At 44.1% G+C, this 20,210-nt stretch overlaps 1 protein-coding gene across 2 annotated transcripts; it reads right to left on the bottom strand.

The window, feature by feature from the left end:
- Positions 1 to 5,111: 5,111 nt before the first annotated feature.
- On the bottom strand, positions 5,112 to 18,754 carry LOC138967516 (membrane-associated transporter protein-like). 2 transcript variants are annotated; one of them, XM_070340080.1, is made up of 8 exons: positions 18,640 to 18,754; positions 14,248 to 14,463; positions 12,878 to 13,761; positions 11,486 to 11,756; positions 9,664 to 9,940; positions 8,086 to 8,226; positions 7,235 to 7,407; positions 5,112 to 6,510 (listed from the first exon to the last, which is right to left on the bottom strand). In XM_070340080.1, the coding sequence occupies exons 2-8, from the start codon at positions 14,440 to 14,442 to the stop codon at positions 6,298 to 6,300; spliced, it is 2,154 nt and encodes a 717-aa protein (XP_070196181.1). In that variant the 5' UTR covers positions 14,443 to 14,463; positions 18,640 to 18,754; the 3' UTR covers positions 5,112 to 6,297. The 2 variants fall into 2 exon arrangements, with proteins under 2 accessions (XP_070196181.1, XP_070196182.1); XM_070340081.1 differs by having other exon boundaries at positions 18,634 to 18,732.
- Between the last annotated feature and the right edge of the window lie 1,456 nt (positions 18,755 to 20,210).

The raw sequence follows: 20,210 nt of genomic DNA, 5'->3' as shown, positions 1-20,210 counted from the left end.
TCGCGCCTTCAAGTTTGTGCAAAAAAAGATTGGGTAGGCCCCCCCCCCCCCCCCCTTCCTTAAGATCTTGGATCCGCCCTTGCATGTATACACTATTACTGCAATAACCTTAACAATGATTAAAGAAGATAAAGGTTTTGTTTCTGTCTTTGGTTACGGTGTCATCCGTGAGGCTCGTTTTGCTGAGCCATGTACCCTAAGTAGGCCTAGGCTATGATCGTAAATAACTTCAAACCAGGGAGTCTTTTGGATTCCACAGTCGACATAACATCTTAACTTACATGAAATCGCAGAAAACAATGATTTGCCGTGATTTTGGCTAAGTTGCCAACATGGTTAGCCCAAGGACCAAAAATTGCCGAAGCTTTTGGAGCCATTCTGGTAAATTTGTCCAAGACAAAGAACCATAGCAACATCCCTGTAACAGGATGCAATAAGGGGGGAATTTTTCATGCAAGATGCACCCCTAACCAGCTTTATCTGTAACTGAAAATTGTTAACGCTAAAACAGAGAATTTCAAGTCTGTGTGAATCATTTCACTCTGTGAGTGCCTGCCTAGCGTTATGTGGTAGTCTTGTCTTTTTTGCCTGCCTGCCTGCTTGCCTGTTATCATGATATTTTTCTGTATGCTTGCTTGTCTGTCGGTCGGTCTGTCTGTCTGTCAGTGTGCGCCACCACGCTATTTATTGGATTGTTAATGTGAACAAAATATGTGCGAAAGTCTTTTCTCGCTTATCTATAGTTTCCATTTCTGCTGAGTGTATATGCAGCTTTTTATATTTAGTCAAGTTTATCCTTCTCAGCGCAACGAATACCCCGCTCTTCTTGTCAATTCCACGGGCACTGCCTTTGCCACGGGCGGTGGAGTGACGATGCTACGAGTATACGGTCTTGCTGCGTTCAGTTTCATTCTGTGAGTTCGACAGCTACTTGACTAAATATTGTATTTTCGCGTTACGCGACTTGTTTGTAGCTCTCAAGGCAATGCCTTGGCGCTAAGCAGCAACGGTAAGTAGGCCGAAATGCGTGTACATATATACTCGTAGTTGTCAAGCGGAAAATGTGGTTGATCAGACGGTACTACAGGCGGGTCCAGGCAACCGAGTGAAAAAACGCAGGTCCACACACGATAAGCTTTCTTCGCACTACACGCCGCTGTTCATTCAAGTCTTGGCACTTCCATTCCCCTTAGTAATGGCACCCGGAGGCTATATGTACGCCGGGTAATACAGTGGAACCCCCCTTGTAAGACCACCACCATCCCCACCCCCACCCGTACCCCGAATTTAAGACTCCCTCCCTCTTAAGACCCTGTTTTATCAGACTTTTTGTTGATAACCTCTGTAACTTTACCCCAATGTAAGAACTCCCTACAGTGGACCCCCCCCCCCCCCCGTGTAAGACCCCCCTCCCCCCTCCCCCCCCCCCACATACACGAATTTAAGACTTCCTCCCTTTTAGGATCCTGTTTTATCAGACTAATTTTCATAATCTCGGTACATGTACCCCCATTTTAGAACTCCCTACAGCGGAACCCCCCTATTAAGACCCGCCAATTTAAGACTTCCTCCGTTTTAAGATCCTGTTTTATCAGACTTTTTGTTGATAACCTCTGTAAAATTACCCCCCATTTTAGAACTCCCTGCAGGGGAATCTCCCTTTTGAGACCCGCCAAGTGAAGACTTCCTCCCTTTTAAGACCATGTTTTTTTCAGACTTTTTGTTCATAACCTCTGCAAATATACCCCCATTTTAAGACCCCCTCTCGTCAGACCTGATTTTCTTCAGATTTGTGAAGGTCGTAAAAAGGGGGGTTCCAATGTAAACCTATACGTTTTTTTGTTCTAGCCCCGGCGTCAGTCACTGGGCTTCTGTCCAAAACCGCCACGGTATCTGACAACCCAGTCGCGTTCAATGCAAAGTCGCCAAGCAAGAAAGCGGTTCGCACGGCCACAGGTGTAAACACGTACCCGCACCGCACCCAACACGGCATAAAAAAGACCAATCTAAGCTGGAAGTGTTGTGCGACCGAAAGATCAATAATGTAGAACACCCCCCGCCCCCCCCCCCCCCCCTTTTAAGACCCCCCGATTGAAGACTCCCTCCCTTTTAAGACCCTGTTTTCTCGGAGGCTGATTTTCTGTTACCTCTGTAAATTTACTCCCCATTTTAATTAAGACTCGCACTTTTTTAAGACCAGAGTTTCTCAGATTTTTTTAGGTCTTAAAAAGGGGTTCCACTGTAGCTTGTCGGAGTGGCTCATATCAAAAACTGCTCGATATTTGACCCCCTTTACTCACAGCTAGGCATTGAATGTACCGTACACACACTTTATTGATATTTCAACTTTTTAATTGTGCCTCGTCGTATAGTGCCAGCGAGTAGTATAGGGCCTATACTTACTCCCACACGACATGGTGAAAAAGTCAAAAAGTGAGTCGTGAAAGACATAATTAAAAGCAAGCAGAATTATTTTTTTGAAGTAGAGTCGTTTTCTTGGTTATCTCAGTAATGCGGAGGATAGAGTCGTGACAAAATAAAAACAAACATCTCCATCGATTTTTTCTTTCTAACTGACTTTATCGATTTTGCGATTCTTTTCGCCGGTGCAGTCTGGAAAGAATGAGGCAGCGCTTTCTTAATCCACTTCCTCTTCTTTTTCTGTAGCGGCAGGTCACGCAGGTTTGGTAATGTATTGTACTGCAGATATTGTGTCGTGCGAGACAGTAGTTTTTCAACATTCTTTGTGGTTTCAGCTTCTTGGACGGAACGAGAAGGAGACAGACAGACATACAGACAGAGAGAGACAGAGAGAGGAGACAGACAAACAGAAGGACAGACAAATAAAGGAGTGAGAGAGACAGACAGACAGACAGAGATAGACGGACGAGCAGATGGACAGAGAGATATGGCTGTTTATTTTTTGTAACATTATGTTTACAACACTTAAAGAGAGAGAGAGAGAGAGCAGGCATGAAAACTGAAAAAAAAAAATACTGAAAAAAAAATTCGAAGGCGCGTAGCGCCAAGTTTCGCAAGCGCGTAGCGCCAAGTTTCGCAGGCGCGAAGCGCCAAGACTTCTAGGGGGGTCCGGGGGCATACCCCCGGAAATTGTTTTTTTCAAGGGTGCAATTTGGTGCAATCTGGGGCTATCTGAGCCTTAAAATTGGATTCAAACATGGCCCCAAAACTATTTTACTATAACTATGACTAGGAAAAAAAGGAAAAATTCGGAAAAAAAAAATACGGTTTATTTTTTTCAAAAATACGGAGAATTTTCATGCCTGAGAGAGAAAGAGAGAGAGAGAGAGAGAGAGAGAGAGAGAGAGAGAGAGAGAGAGAGCAGACGAAGACTGATATGGCTGTTTTAAAAATTATTTTTACAACACTGCAGAGATAGACAGAGACAGACATACTCATAGTATGGAGACGAAGAGAGAGAGAGAGGATGGACAGACAGACCGACAGGAAGCCAGACAGACAGACGCACTGAACAGGCCTTTGGGAACATACAATGTGCGAATGAGGTACATACTACCATAGACACACACACACACACACACACACACACACACACACACACACACCGACTTTTCTCTTTATTCAGTTGAAAACACCCGTATGCACACAGAAGTCTTTCTGTTATAAAACAATTAGCCAAAGGATTGACAAACGACTGGCAATATATCAGTATTTAGGTAATCCCTGCATCTCAGTAGACTCCGGTAGCACACAGAATAATACCACAGAGCTATAAGCATGAATCTGTTTCCTTTTAAAGGCACCATCCTCCCCGCACACACGATTTATGATTTCCGCAAGACTGTGGCAACGTATCACGTGCATCATTTCACTTGAACACAAATCCGAAACAGATAGACTGCCAACGTTCCAAATCAAGACTCAAAACCCAAGAAAGGTTCATTTTTAGGTCGAGGTTCTTGTCAATGTTTTGTTTAGTCCCGAATTAAACGTTCCAACAATTTAAGCGTTCTTGATTTTGATTCAAACAAGAAATTCCTCCGAGGTAGGAAAAACACCCCCGTTGGTCAAAGGGAAATAACCATTCTCACTGCACCCATTCTCACTGCCACCAACTGAGAAGGTTATTTCCCTTTGACCATGAATATGTTTCTCTATAAGTCCTTTTTACTTAATCCACCAATAACTCCCTAACCGTGTGTTTGACTGGTCCCAATTTTTGTAAGGACCGTGTCAGGAATGTATAGAACCTGTTCACCAAGTTTGGTGACGATCGGTAAGTTCATTCTTGAGATCTATATGCGAACACAAACACACAAACACACAAACAAACACATCGACCGAAACCTATACACACCCCTATACCGGGGGTGTAATAACCAACAAATCGTGAGCATATATAGCTACTTATGTGCAGAGCGGGATTTTTGTTGTATCCTGCATATAGACGATGTTCAAAAATGACTGTCCCAAGTTTCACAAGTTTTTACAAGTTTTTATGCAGGTTTTGCCCCCACATCGGAGTCAGTTATTCGCTACGATCGTGGTTTTAACTGCATGGTCGACCACGTGTTATTATTCAAGTTGTCACGCAAAAGCGAAGCGCAACTCTTGATTTGGGAGATTGACATAGGTGTCACTCACACAATTAATTCATTACAAAAAATCTCCACTCTGCACAGAAAACAGTCAGACTGTTGAGTATTGGCGTGTGCTTAAGTTGAAGGAAGTTCTTATCCCGCGTGCAAGCCAAGATCTGTGTTCAGTCTAGAGACATAGTGCTTGCGAAGTTCTTATCCCGCGTGCAAGCCAAGATCTGTGTTCAGTCAAGAGCCGAGAACATTTTCCCTCTTTATCTTTGCTGCGCTGGCAGCAATACCCCTCCGCGGGGAGGTGTTTTCAGACACATCGTACGTAGGGTGTGTTGGTGAAGATGGTCGTTACACTGCGAGAAGGAATGTATCTTTGATCACCGTCGTACAACACCAACAGTGATATTCAATGTATTCATCGTTGCTATAAATAGAGGTAGTATCGGGGAATGGAGCTTACTCATGCACATAACGACGGGCATGGATAACACTGCAATATGCAGTATTTAATCAGATAAATAAGACTGGGTAGGCTACTTATGCACACAACGACGGGATAGATAAGTTCCCATCATAACACTGCAATATGCAGTATTTAATCAGATAAATAAGACTGTTTTTTTATGCACACACCGACGGGATAGATAAGTTCCCATCATAACACTGCAATATGCAGTATTTAAATCAGATAAATACTGGTTAGTTACACCAGGGCGCATGCGTGAATATTGAAATAAAATCAGGTCAAACTGGCACGATAAAACCTATCTTGGCCGGTGCATGCATGATCATTGTGATAACATCAGATCAAACTGACACGATACAATCTAAACTTCTATCCTAATAAAATGTCACATTACGGTTTCAACTAGCGTGAAGACGATATCGTCGCTCTCTTCACCTTCATCCCCCAAAACGAGGCTGAAAAGCCGTGCAAATGATTATCCCTCCATCAAAAACGCGCAGAGGAAACATGCTTTTTGCGTGTGAAACAGTTTATCCGACAGCTTATCTGTTTACATATCAGAAACACAACGCAACATACCACCCAATATTGACGGACTGTGTGATGATATCCTCTGCTATGGTCTGTTGAGACAGTGATATCAAAATCGAGACCGGAGGTCGAGATTTTGATATCACTGTCATCGGAAACAGACCAATAGCAGAAGATATCGTCACACAGTCAGTCAATGTTAGATATATTGCTAATTCTCTGGACATTTTGTATTTACTGTAAAGAAATTACAAAAGTATTTGTCTCAGTTTTGGCTGTTCCATATCCCTCCCTCTGATTATTATTTCTTTTTGTTCACTCTTTTCTTCTTTCAAAAAGTCTTTAGTCACTTGCTCAATTAAATTCTGGGATAATTACATTTTCATATATATTTGTTTGTTTTTAAATGTAGGTGTTTTTGTTTTCGAAGTGGGGAAGCAATGAAGAGGTCGTCGATATCAAAACTGATATCGACGGAAATGTCGTCGATATCACTTTTGCACTGAGCTCAGTTTTGCCCAATTGACCAATGGAAATCCACGTAACATATGAAATAGCAATATTCCCGGATATCGGCAACTTCTGTTTCCAAAGGCGTATCTGTCGCTTCTGACCAAAAAAATGATTTACTGCACGAACTCCCATTTTGTCTGTTTATATAGAGTTAAATGTAGACATGAGCGGTCTTCTCATTCATGCGGCATCTTCCTGTCGTCTTCAGAGTTTTTATGACCTGTAACTGAAGACAGTGAGGGCGGCCAGCAGGGAACAGACGACACCCATCAGCATGGGAGCAGACGGGTCCCCCGTGACGTCAATCAAGGGACCAATGATGGAGCTCACCACCAAGTAAGCGCAAGGAAGAGCGCACGTGATCAGAGCCATCGTGGATCCAACGCGAGCGTGACCTTCACCTTTGGTCGACGACGCCGATTCGGCCTGCAATAAGAAACACTTTTTTAAAAATTTGTAATGAGGGCAGCATGAGTGGTATACCTGCTTGCTTAAAGGCAAACACAGCTTCACGTAAACCATCAGTTTCTGTTCACAGACACTGTCAGGCTTTTACACACAGTACAAACACCCTTTCGTTTAAACACTCACCGCTTGAGAACATCCTAGGTGCCCTCCGTAAAGAGCGAGCATTTTCCAAAGAATTTATTTTTGCGTGGCCTTGTCTAGTGCCACAATCGGACGCCTCGTTTTGGCGCTAGAACTAACTTTTAAAATCTAAATAATAAAATGACAGCTTGTAACATTCTTAAAACATAAGCATTTCTTACTTCCCAGCTCCTGGTCCCAGGCTTTGCACAGTGTTGGGCGTTTCAAACAGTTTAGTCAAAACTTGACTAAATGTAAAACTGAGCGGCAAAACAGAGAGAGACAGAGACAGAGACAGAGCGACAGACAGACACAGAGAAAGAGAGACAGACAGACAGAGAGTCACAGAGATGGAGAGACAGAGAGAGAGAGAGCGAGAGTGAGAGAGAGATTTTATTGTTTTTACAACGCTAAACTGATTAATTGGCTGAAACAAACATAGTGCAACAAAGAAACAGATTGAGTGGCTGTCAGTGGTCTTCGTCAATTCAGAACAGAACAATGCTGGTGAAACAAATGTGCTTTATCATTAGACTGCAGTTGATTATTCTAGAACACGAACCTCCATGTGACAGAGGTTGTTGGCAAGCATGAAAGGTACTGTGTAGAGCGAGGCTCGGTTCAGACCTATCAGTGCGGATGTGACGTAGGCAACGATCATGTTTCCGGTCATGCGCAGTGCCAGCAGCATGCCCGTCAAGGCCACAGCGACCAGCATGTACTCTACTTTCGGACCTGTAGACAGACAGACAGACAGACAGATACACAGACAGATATACAGACAGATACACACACACACACACACACACACACACACACACACTGAGCACTCAAGTTGATTTAGTGAGAAAAATATAGTTTTTTGATGACATAGGGCCTACTCTAGTCTTTTGATGACATACTATCAGTTTAAACAATCATGTCAAGCGTGCTGAAGATAATGTTACTGGATTGGAAGTCAGTTCTCGTTTACGTTCGTTGGTCGGAACTGAATTACAAAGGCTAATAAGTAAAAATAACAAGTGACTTCCAAAGCAGCGTGTGTGAGTCTGTGAGGACAATAGAGAAATTAAGCAAAGCTCTTGCAGCAAGGTACCAAACTCTGCCGCAGAAGGAGAGAACTGTGGCAGAGTCGGAGACTGTAGAGTACACTATGATCAGTCTGTGCATAGACCTATATTAGACCTCTAAATATAGGTCCCTGGTCTGTGGCACAGTCTTGAAACTGGTACAATCGCAAAGAAAAGCAATAATTCTGACCTTGAAACTCGATTCATTCAGTAAACTAGTAATATCATGTTTTCGGGACATAACTCTAAGTTCATAGCGGACTGATGTCGGAGAGGGAGTTAATTTGGGACACTGTTCTTATAAGTACTTCCGGATTTGTTCATGAATGAAAACAACTCTTACTGAGGGCAGCCAGCACTTTGTTGTGGCAGAGACTGAAGAGCACGTATGTCAGGTTGAGTACCAGTGTACACATCGCCGCTGAACGCAGCCCCTGTTCGTACAGCGCATGCTCCTCGCTCTCTGGTTCCGCTTCCGGGTCACCTGGTAAACCCAAGAATCAGAAGTTTAATTGCCTCTGATCTACACAATGCATTAAAATGGTGCGTGTATTTCTAATTGGCGAGCACATGCTGGCTACCAACACTAATATTTAATATATATGAAACGTTTACCACCCGCACAATTTTCAGCTTTTCGTTTTATGGAGATGTCTATATTGATTGACACACCCCCCCCCCCCCCCCCCACCCCAACAATTCTCCACAGACAGAGACATAAACAAGTCGCGTAAGGCGAAAATACAATATTTAGTCAAGTAGCTGCCATTTTTCAGCAAGACCGTATACTCGTAGCATCGTCAGTCCACCGCTCATGGCAATGGCAGTGAAATTGACAAGAAGAGCGGGGTAGTAGTTGCGCTAAGAAGGATAGCACGCTTTTCTGTACCTCTCTTTGTTTTAACTTTCTGAGCGTGTTTTTAATCCAAACATATCATATCTATATGTTTTTGGAATCAGGAACCGACAAGGAATAAGATGAAAGTGTTTTTAAATTGATTTGGACAATTTAATTTTGATAATAATTTTTATATATTTAATTTTCAGAGCTTGTTTTTAATCCGAATATAACATATTTATATGTTTTTGGAATCAGCAAATGATGGAAAATAAGATAAACGTAAATTTGGATCGTTTTATAAATTTTTCTTTTTTTTTACAATTTTCAGATTTTTAATGACCAAAGTCATTAATTAATTTTTAAGCCACCAAGCTGAAATGCAATACCGAACCCCGGGCTTCGTCGAAGATTACTTGACCAAAATTTCAACCAATTTGGTTGAAAAATGAGGGCGTGACAGTGCCGCCTCAACTTTCACGAAAAGCCGGATATGACGTCATCAAAGACATTTATCAAAAAAATGAAAAAAACGTATGGGGATTTCATACTCAGGAACTCTCATGTCAAATTTCATAAAGATCGGTCCAGTAGTTTAGTCTGAATCGCTCTACACACACACACACACGCACACACGCACGCACACACACACGCACATACACCACGACCCTCGTTTCGATTCCCCCTCGATGTTAAAATATTTAGTCAAAACTTGACTAAATATAAAAAGGGGAAAAATGAGCAAATACATACAGTCAACCATTATCAATCCATTTGTGGCAAACTATACTCAACATGTCTTCATCTTTCACAGAAAAAAGTCATTCGTGTTCAGGGCTGGGTCTAGTGGGGGTGGGGGGGGGGGGGGGGGGGGGGGGGGGGGGGGGGGGGGGGGGGGGGGGGTCGAGGGGACCTGGACAGAGACCCAACATTTCTTTCAAATGCTAACTTTCAACAACAGCTGGTGGGCAAGGCCTGCCCAGCCCCTGTACCCCTGCCTCATGTTGGAAGTCCCTCCATTTCATACACTAGCTAGGTCCAGCCCTGGTGTTCATGATTTTTTTTTCATCGGGGGATATTTACCCCCAAAGACGACTTTTCCCAGGTAGTCAGCTATGGTGACGTTGAAGGTAAACAGACAAGAGGCCGTGAAGAACACCGACATCCAGATGACGAACAGTTTCCATTTGCGGCCACCGCGACAAGCGTTCTTGCTTTTACGACGTGGCTCCTCGGGTATGCTGCCCAGCCTTGTCTTGTGGGCTAGGAGTGGGGTGGTGTCTGTGACGTCCTCGGTGGAAGTGTTATAGTGGTAGCTTACCCCCAGACTGACGCTCAGGCCTGCCAAAGTGTGCTCCACCTGAAGCCAGAAGACGCAATGCGGTTGCCTGAGTGTTTGAGCAAAACTAGGGTTCTTGTATGCAGATGTTCTTCGAAAGAAAGGGAAGTTAGTTTGTTTGTTTGTTTAACGCCCAGCCGACCACGAAGGGCCATATCAGGGCGGTGCTGTTTTGACATATAACGTGCGCCAAACACAAGACAGAAGTCGCAGCACAGGCTTCATGTCTCACCCAGTCACATTATTCTGACACCGGACCAACCAGTCCGAGCACTAACCCCATAATGCCAGACGCCAGGCGGAGCAGCCACTAGATTGCCAATTTTAAAGTCTTAGGTATGACCCGGCCGGGGTTCGAACCCACGACCTCCCGATCACGGGGCGGACGCCTTACCACTAGGCCAACCGCGCCGGTAGAAAGGGAAGTAAGCGCTATACTTGCATATGACATGCATTGAAATGAACAAGCGACTTTCATCGAATTTAAAAAAAAAATGTAATTGTCCATTTAGTTACAGGTAGGAAACAATGCGTCGAAAGAAAACCTCTTAAAGCTGTGGTCTATTTATGACTATCCAGGGCTACGAGTTTGCAAAGATAGAGCTGAAAATCATGTACAGAATTCTGTTCAGCAAACACTACCCGAAACCCTATCTATACGGGGTGTTATCCGGATGTTATCACTGCAAAATTCAAGCGTTGACTGAAGCTCTCAAGGTGATACACGCCGTATAGATGGGGTTTCGGGTAGCGTTTGCTGTACAGAATTCTGTACATTATTTTCAGCCCTATCTTTTTAAATTCGTTGCCCCGGAAAGTCATAAATAGACCACAGCTTTAAGGTCCAGATGAGCCGATGCATTGCGCTACTCTTGTGACTGCCGTGGCTTCCCAATGGGAGAAAGCGCCTACATGGTTTCAACATGGGGATACTAGAACTGGATAAACAAATTAAGAAAAATACATTCAAATTCTAACACTCTAAACAGAAGTTTATACAATTTGAACACATTTCTGTTACAAGTTTTCAACACTTTGTGACATAGTTCATAGTTCTATTAGCGAAAGAGGCAGTCATATGATACAAATAGTGTTCACAAGTGTTTACATGGGGGGGGGGGGGGGGGGGTGTCGGAAACATGTGCTCCTGTCCACGTGTTTTCGACACACCCTTCGCTAGTCAGTGATTAGTCCCTCGAATGTTTGTCAGAGGTTTTGGCAAGGATATTCACTCTTCCAAACCCGATACAAAAAATTGTCTATTCAGTTAACAATAATAATAATAAATCACTTTTCTTTAGCGCAAGTCCCAATTCACAACCCCAAGCGCTTTACAATTCCGATAAACAACACACACACACACACACACACACACACACACACACACACACACACACACACACACACACACTCTCACACACACACACACGCACACACACAAACACACACATACAATATACAAATCAGGACATTAGAAAATTCAAGCAAACTAACCCATCATGGCGATAAGAAACAGTTAAGAGTGAACTGGTCAAACTGGTCACTGCGGACTTAGTCTTGACTGACCTGCGTGGAGGTGGACATTAGGGCTTCCACAGGCGACGTGGTGGCCATGATCATGTTCTCCTGCACCTCCGTCTGCAACGTCATCGTGGCCACGCCCATGTCCCCGCCCTCCCCGGCCACGCCCCCTTCCTCTTCCAGGTGCTCGGGGCTCTGACTGTGTGTGGGCGTGGCTAAACGCTTGGGGGCGGAGAGAAGCGAGCAGGCGCAGCAAAACACGCACAGAGCGATGATTGTGGCGCTCTCAACCATGGCCTGGCTGCACACTGGGTTTCTGTGTAAAGAGAGATACATTCAAAAATTAAAGAACAAAAAAGGTTACATTTTTGGAACGTTTGATTCAGGACAAAACAAAACATTCACAAGAACCTTGACCTGGTGCCCTTTAAAGTGGACAAATTAGATACACATGCATTAGAAAAGGTGGTGTGTGTTTTTTTTTAACAATGCTGTGACTTATCATAGAATGACCCCCAAGATGGTCTTCGCAGTGACAAGACTTTCAAAGGTTTTTTCAATTTGAATTTTTGAAAATCTTTCAAAATCTTTCAACATTTTTAGAATTTCCAAGTTATTTCAATCATGCTGTCTGCGACCGAGCCTTCCTCCACACTGCGCCTTTTGTGCTTGTCAACAATTTCTGTCAGACGGAGGTTAGTGTTCTAGAATACAGTGGAACCTCCCTTCTCATTGTGACAGGGGAGGCTACCGCTCCTTTCACAGCAGACTCTGCACCCGAGTTGTTGGCCTTTAAAGTCAACACCCGTGGATTGTAGAATTCTGTTTGTGATGGGGTCTGGTGGTTTCCGATTGTCTGTATGTTCATGGAAACCTTCGGGTTTGCATAACAGTTTTTATAGGGCTAAGAAATTAGCCCTAACATTTTCAATCCTGTTTGATTGCACTTCGCTTCCCGAGGTGATCGTAGTGTTTCGGCACACGGTTACATCATAAACGTATGTGTGTTGTATCAGAGGGAATTACGTTGATTGACACGTACGTTGTTCTTTTTCCTATTCTCCGTACCTTATAAAAGGTGTGAAGTAGCGTTTTACGATGTCTTTGTCATTATTTTAATCACCCAAGAAAACTGGTAAAAAAAAGTAAGCTCAATGGCATCATCGTAATAATCCTGTCCATCATCATCATCATCATCAGCATCAGCAGCAGCAGCAGCAGCAGCAGCAGCAGCAGCAGCATCCGTGTTTCCCTCTTTGTCTCTGTCTTGTGTCATCATTACCACCACCACTTGATATCATCATCACCAGCACCATCATCATCATCATCATCATCACCACCACTACCACCACAACCACAACTAACACCCCCCCCCATCACCACCACCACCACCATCACAACCACCAGTATCACCATCATCCCACTATGGTGACTCACACGTCCGGCAGAAGAGTGGCCAGGTCCACCAGCCCCGCCACTGAGGTTGCCACGCCGCCCAGCGCCGACATGAAGACCCCAGTGACCAGCAGCGACACGTGGTCAGCGGGCCCGCAGTGGGTCAACATGTAGCTCTTGACCGCCACGTTGGTCACGTCGAAGCCACAGTCAATCAGCACGAACCCGGCCATCCCCAGCAAGGCCGGGATTGGCAGGCCCAGGAAGTCAAAGGAGGAGTCAGCAACGGCTTGGTTTTGATGTGAAGGGGAGGTTGGGGCTTCTGTCAAGACCGACTCTCTAGGCCGAGAAGGTTCCACGTCGGAGGCAGCTTCTTGCTTTTGCGGCTTTAAGTCTGTAGAACCCTCTTGCCCGACGTCTTCCCAGGAGAGTGTGATACCAGTGGCATTCTGGTTGAAACCTTCGCTGCTATCGACAAAAGAGGTCGCAAACGCATGAAATGTACCAGCGTTGATACTCGCATTAGAACGTCCAATGGCTATTGCAGTTGGCGAGGCAAACACCGCAGCCTCACTGTAATTCACAGCCGGGTTCCCTCTCCAAGCCTCGTCTTCGTTCCCCAAACTGTCAAGCCCAACGCCGCTTTGGTTGACGACGGAGCTTCTCGTACCGCTTGCGTTGAGACCGGATGGACTCCCCTTCGCAATAGGCAGAGGGTTTCTCCAAGCGTGAAGCATGGCTCCACTCAGTATGAAACTGAGCCCGGCTAAGGCGATGAGAAAGGCTACCACCACGATGGGCTTCTTGCGGTGCTGAGGCTGCGAGCCCCCGTCAGCCAGACAGCCCAGGAGGGGCACGAGCGTCAGAGCCATGGAGGATGACACCACCCCGGGTATCGTGAGGAGAGACACTGGGGTACCCAGGGTCTGCCGGGTGGAAAACCATAGTAGTAACGTCAATGAAGAGAACGTAACAAAAATGCTAACGGGTTTTCTCAGTTCTTTGCTTCTGTCTAATTATCATAATGTCTTATGTCTCATCCGATGTCTGTCTGTCTGTCTGTCTGTCTGTCTGTCTGTCTGTCTGTCGCTTTCTCTCTCTCTCTCTCTCTCTCTCTCTTACACACACACACACACACACACATACACACACGCATGCACACACACACACACACACATGTACGCTCTCTCTCGCCCTCCCCCCCCCCCCCCCCCCCCGGCCCGTTCTCTCTCCTCCTCCACACACACACCCACACACCCACACACACGCGCGCACATGCACACACACACACACACACATGTACGCTCTCTCTCGCCCTCCCCCCCCCCCCGGCCCGCTCTCTCTCCTCCTCCTTCTCTTTGTGTACACAATAAGCACGAACACACTGAATTCAACACCTGTGCACGACTCACCTGCAACAATGGCAGAATGAAGAGACAACTGAACACTCCCACTGCCTCGCTGGCCAGCAGACCGGCACACAAACGAGCCTTGTGGAACAAGGACAAGGACAAAACATCACCACGTGCATCCTCGTCGTCACCCTTGAGTGGCTGGCGCTGTGACGTCACATCCTGTGACGCACTGACGGGGGCTCGGGGCGCCATGACTGGCTGGTGGTGTAAGGGCTGATGAAATTTAAAACACAACTTGAATGTGGTTTTGTCTTCCAACAGATAAACAAAAAAGCAAACAATAAATCAAATGATGCAGATGTCGTACGCGTAGTAATGTTTGAAATCAAAATGGAGAGCAGATGAAAGAAAAGGCCTTGAAAGATGCATATGAACAAACATACGGACAAACAAACAAACAATCAATAATTTCTTAACATTTTTCGCAATCAAAGTGAAAAGCAAATCGCGTAAGGCGAAATTACAACATTAAATTTGTTTAGTCAATCTGTCGAATTCACAGAATGAAACTGAACGCAATGCATTTTTTTCACCAAGACAAATACAGCTTTGTCAATGCCCGCAGCAAGGAAATCGCTCACTTTTCACGTGCAAAACGAAGTGAAATTGACAAGCCAGTATTGCACATACAGTAGCGTATTGCGCTAAGCAGGAAAGCGCGCTTTTCGTATTCTTTTTAACTTTCGGAGCTTGTTTTTAATACAAACATATTATACCTGTTATGTTTTCGAAATCATGAAAATGTAAAGAATAAGATGGAATCATTTTTGGATCGATTTCACAAATTTTAATCGCAGTACCTAATTAACATATTTTCGTTAATTGTGATCACATTTTTAGAGTAAACATGACATTATGTAAAATACTTTTAGATTCAGAATTTAAGGAGGAATACGATGCAATCATTTTTAGATCTGTTTGCAAAAATTCGATTTTAATGACAACTTTAATGAGCAAATTCATTAATTAATTCTCAAGCTTCGGAGCTGCAATGCAATGCCATAGTCCGGACTTCGTCAAAGATTGCTTGACCACATTCAATGTCAACCAATTTGGTTGACTTGACAATGAATGCGTGACAGTGCTGCCTCAACTTTCACAAAAAGCCGGATATGACGTCATCAAAGACATTTATCAAAAACATGAATAAAAGTCTGGGGATATCATACCCAGGAACTCTCATGTGAAGTTTCATGAAAATCGGTCCAGTATTTTTTTTAATCGCTCTACACACACACACACACACACACACACACACACACACACACACATACACACACCACCACCACCCTCGTTTCGATTCCCCCTCTATGTTAAAACATTTAGTCAAAACATTTAGTCAAAACTGCTTTTAACCGGTATTAATCAAATGTGGCTCTGACTTTATAACTTTTAAACATCAATTGGATGAAATAAACACTCGTTTTTATCGTCCCATCCCCCCAGAATATGTATGTGGATCCCACCTATACTAAGGTGATACAAAGTACCCGACTCTATTCCATCTTAACAGATCCTCTTAAATATCTTATCACCGCCTCTCCCGTCATCCTCTCGCTTTTGACCAGCCCCCGTACCCACCTTTTTTTTCCTCTATCGTATAAACCAATTCATGTCCAATATAGGCAATTTAGACCTGACGGACAATAAGCCCCTTGATTTCCTCCCACTTGAATGCACAACAGAATGACTGTGAGTAAATGGCATTATGCATGTATCAAAAGGTCAAAATAAAACAATCAGAAAGCAAAACATAGATGACAGTGTATTTTTCGCGTGGCTATAAATTGATTCGACCTTTTCACTTTTACAGTAAGGACAACTTACGGGTGCAAGGAAAGCGTTCTGGACAGTGCAGTGACATTCTAAAAATAGTAACGTAGTCACGGGAATATGGATTGACGCCACACGAAGGAAGGGAGATAAACGCTGAAAACACTGGAGAAGATAAGGAAGAGTTACTGGGAATGGATCCAGAGAAAAACCAAAATCGGTTCAGCGCTGCGCGCTAAGAGCACGTGTTGAAATATCTCATCGACCAGGTTGTGTCCGGGGTGTACCTGAATATGGCCACCTCTTCTTCTTCTTCTTCGTTCGTGGGCTGAAACTCCCACGTACACTCGTGTTTTTTGCACGAGTGGAATTTTACGTGTATGACCGTTTTTTACCCCGCCATTTAGGCAGCCATACGCCGTTTTCGGAGGAAGCATGCTGGGTATTTTCGTGTTTCTATAACCCACCGAACTCTGACATGGATTACAGGATCTTTTTCGTGCGCACTTGGTTTTGTGCTTGCGTGTACACACGGGGGTGTTCGAACACCGAGGAGAGTCTGCACACAAAGTTGACTCTGAGAAATAAATCTCTCGCCGAACGTGGGGACGAACTCACGCTGACAGCGGCCAACTGGATACAAATCCAGCGCGCTACCGACTGAGCTACATCCCCGCCCAATATGGCCACCAAATTTGAAAGAGATCCATCGAGAACTTTGGCCGTGCATCGCGGACACACACTGACACACACACACACACACACACACACACACACACACACACAAGTCGTATATATATATAGATAGAAGATAAAACCAAAACCAAACAGTTGAAATAACCTTGTGCAGCAAATATCAGGCTAGAAAGACACAAGCAAGATCAAGATCAGACCTCAAGGAGAAAACTGAATGCAGAAACCATTAACAGACATAAACCACAAGAAAACACACCAACAACGACGACAAAACATATTGTGTAAATATGTTTTAAGTGGTGTCTCGACATAACAAATTTAGACAGAAAGACATTTGATTTGGACGTTAAGGATGAATTATGCAACCATGAGTAAATGTTCTTATATTCTGGAATTTCCAGACAGCAAAAATGAATGCTTTTTTCGGATTAAAAACCAGGTACGTATAGAAAAAAAGAAATGACTGCAACCAAGAAAAAAAATAATATAACAAAGAAACAAAACAGCACAGAAGCAAAGAAACAACAGCGAACAAACAAAACGTTAACAAACAAACCAATGAACCAGCAAACGCACGACTTGGAAACAAATAGCAAAGAAAAGGTTGTGCCGTTCATAGGGGGACGAACAAAACTCCTACACCGGTGTAACACGAAATTTTTACTCCACGAAAAATTTACTCCGGAGTAAATATTTCGTACGAAATTCTTACTCCGAGTACACTTTTCGTACGAGAAAAGAACTCCACATGACACAAAAAAATTACTCCCTCCACGAAATTTTTACTCCCCATTTTTTTTACTTCCAGTAAAAATATTGTATGCAAAAATGGGATGCGGGCGAAGGGATAATGCCAATAAGTGATCTCGCGCACACGAATGTCGCGCTATCCTCCTTCCACCCCTTCCACCACCAAGACTAACAGGGGACAAGGGAGTAAAAATTTCGTACACCTGGCATGGGAAGTTAAATTGCTTGTGTTTGGGTGAAGTAATTTATTCGTTATTTATTCGTCAGGGGAGTAACATTTTTGTACGAAATGTTTACTCGGAACTCACCTGTCTTGGGGAGTAATTTTCTCGTGAAATGGGGGAGTGCCTTTTTCGTAAAGGGAGTAACTTTTTCGAACGAAATGTTTACTCCGGAGTAAACATCTCGTGGGAGTAATTTTCTCGTGTTACACCGGCCCTGAGTTGTATTTCAGCAGGACCAACACGGGAATGAACAAACAAGCAAACAATATGAGCTACGCGCAAGCAAGCAAGCAAACAAATAAGCAAACAATCAAACAACCAAAGCAATCATTGATTTGAATAGAAGGAACACGATGGACAATAAAAGACAACATTTAAAAAACTATGAGAAAAAAACACCATAATAATATTTCTTATTTACCCACACTCCCCTGCAAATATAAAATATAAATGTAAAAGAGACAGAAAAAGGGCGGGGATGTAGCTCAGTCGGTAGCGCGCTGGATTTGTATCCAGTTGGCCGCTGTCAGCGTGAGTTCGTCCCCACGTTCGGCGAGAGATTTATTTCTCAGAGTCAACTTTGTGTGCAGACTCTCCTCGGTGTCCGAACACCCCCGTGTGTACACGCAAGCACAAGACCAAGTGCGCACGAAAAAGATCCTGTAATCCATGTCAGAGTTCGGTGGGTTATAGAAACACGAAAATACCCAGCATGCTTCCTCCGAAAACGGCGTATGGCTGCCTAAATGGCGGGGTAAAAAACGGTCATACACGTAAAATTCCACTCGTGCAAAAAAACCACGAGTGTACGTGGGAGTTTCAGCCCACGAACGCAGAAGAAGAAGAAGAAGAAAGAGACAGAAAACAGAAGAGTAAAACACAGACACAATAGACAAGACAGCTGAGAGGCAAAGAAACAATGCCAACAGTGATACACTACCAATACCTGATGACAAGGTGTAAAGGGTCGTAGCAATCTGGACGTGACTGAAGGTACTTCGCCAGCCCTCTCGTTTTATTCTGTGCAATTCGTCATAGTGAATATGTAAGAGGTCTGTTGGGTGAAAACGAATATGTATCAGCTTATATTTCATATCGTTTAATTTGGTCAGCACCACTCCCTCTCTCTCTCTCTCTCTCTCTCTCTCTCTCTCTCTCTCTGACACTGCTCAAGCAGGATATCCTATCTCCCCCCCCCCACCCTCTTCCTCCACTGACCCCCTTTCTCTTCCTCCTCTTCTTTTTCACCTTGATTAGCAGGGCCAAATTTTTCTCGGTGTAGAAAATGCGTGCATCATGAACCATGGTATTGCATGCAGAGAAGAGATGAGCATGTGTGGAACAATGCCATGGTTATTAGCCTCAGCGTTGACAATTGGCACGCTCCACAATAATCCTTCATTTCCAACCAGTTTTGTCCGGTTCGGAAAACGAGAAGTTATTTTGAACGCAGAACCAGTTTTTACTGGTTCGTAATTAATGTGATGCAAAGAGGTTACATATGGCGATAACTTCTTCTTGAGGAGCCAAATTCACTATTATAAACAAAGTGGTCTGTTACTCTTATCGGGGCCTGGAATCTTTTCGCGGCATGCGTCTTGGACAACCCGATAGCGGCAAGCCCCCACCCCCCACCGACCGTCGGCGCGCTGTGTCTGTTACACTAGGCCTTGGCAGAAACAAGATGGGTTAAAATCTAACAGGCCCCTGATCTTAAGACTTTTTTTTAATTGAAATAAAATCGAATTCATTAATATTATGTTGTCTGTGCGCTCGTCTTTACTCATACACTCACAGGTTTCGTACCAGTGTAACATCCCCCCCCCCCCCCCCCCCCCAGCTTAAAACTCTTTGTTTGGCGACTTACTACTGCAGAACTTAAAACTGTTAACCCTCTAGTGCTCATGCTAGCAGCGTTTCTAAACTTGTTTTTTGTGATGTTTGGTAATTCATTATCTCCAGGCAAATATATGCACTTTTATACAGCCGCGAAGTGTGTTTCGAAGTGGTGTGTGTTGCGTGTGCCTATGCACACTAGCTTGGCTGAGGAGGGTGGAAAGCCATGCAGCTCAGAATCAGATACCGATCAAAGTCACTGTGAAACCTGCGATGAGACCCTCTTTAAAACACATCTCCATAATCCCGTAACTACAATATTCCTACAAAACGCAAAAGGGTTACTGGGTTGGTTGTTTCCAGAAGTTAATTTTAACCTCAAAGAGCAACAGTTTCTAATCATTTACGCATCACGTTGGTCTGCAATTTAGACTGCTTTGTGATCTTCGCAGGTTTCACTATCTCCTTTGGAATTGGGTCTGAATGAAGTTGGCGGCAACGAGTGAATTTGTTTGCCTCAAAGCGAATGTCCGATACCGGTCGTTGTCGTAAAGAAATAGCCTGGTCTCAGTAAATTTGCAAAAAATACACTATCCTCGTTTTCTAAGCCATTTTTCTCAAAGGTTTGGTAAACCGAGGCTTTTTTGTTTTCAAACGCATATGATTCCGTCAGAAACATCG

Source organism: Littorina saxatilis, linkage group LG5 (assembly GCF_037325665.1).
Source record: "Littorina saxatilis isolate snail1 linkage group LG5, US_GU_Lsax_2.0, whole genome shotgun sequence".
NCBI classification, from domain to species: domain Eukaryota; kingdom Metazoa; phylum Mollusca; class Gastropoda; order Littorinimorpha; family Littorinidae; genus Littorina; species Littorina saxatilis.
The sequence above is the reverse complement of the archived record's forward strand: the minus strand, read 5'-3'. Positions and strand labels throughout refer to the sequence as shown.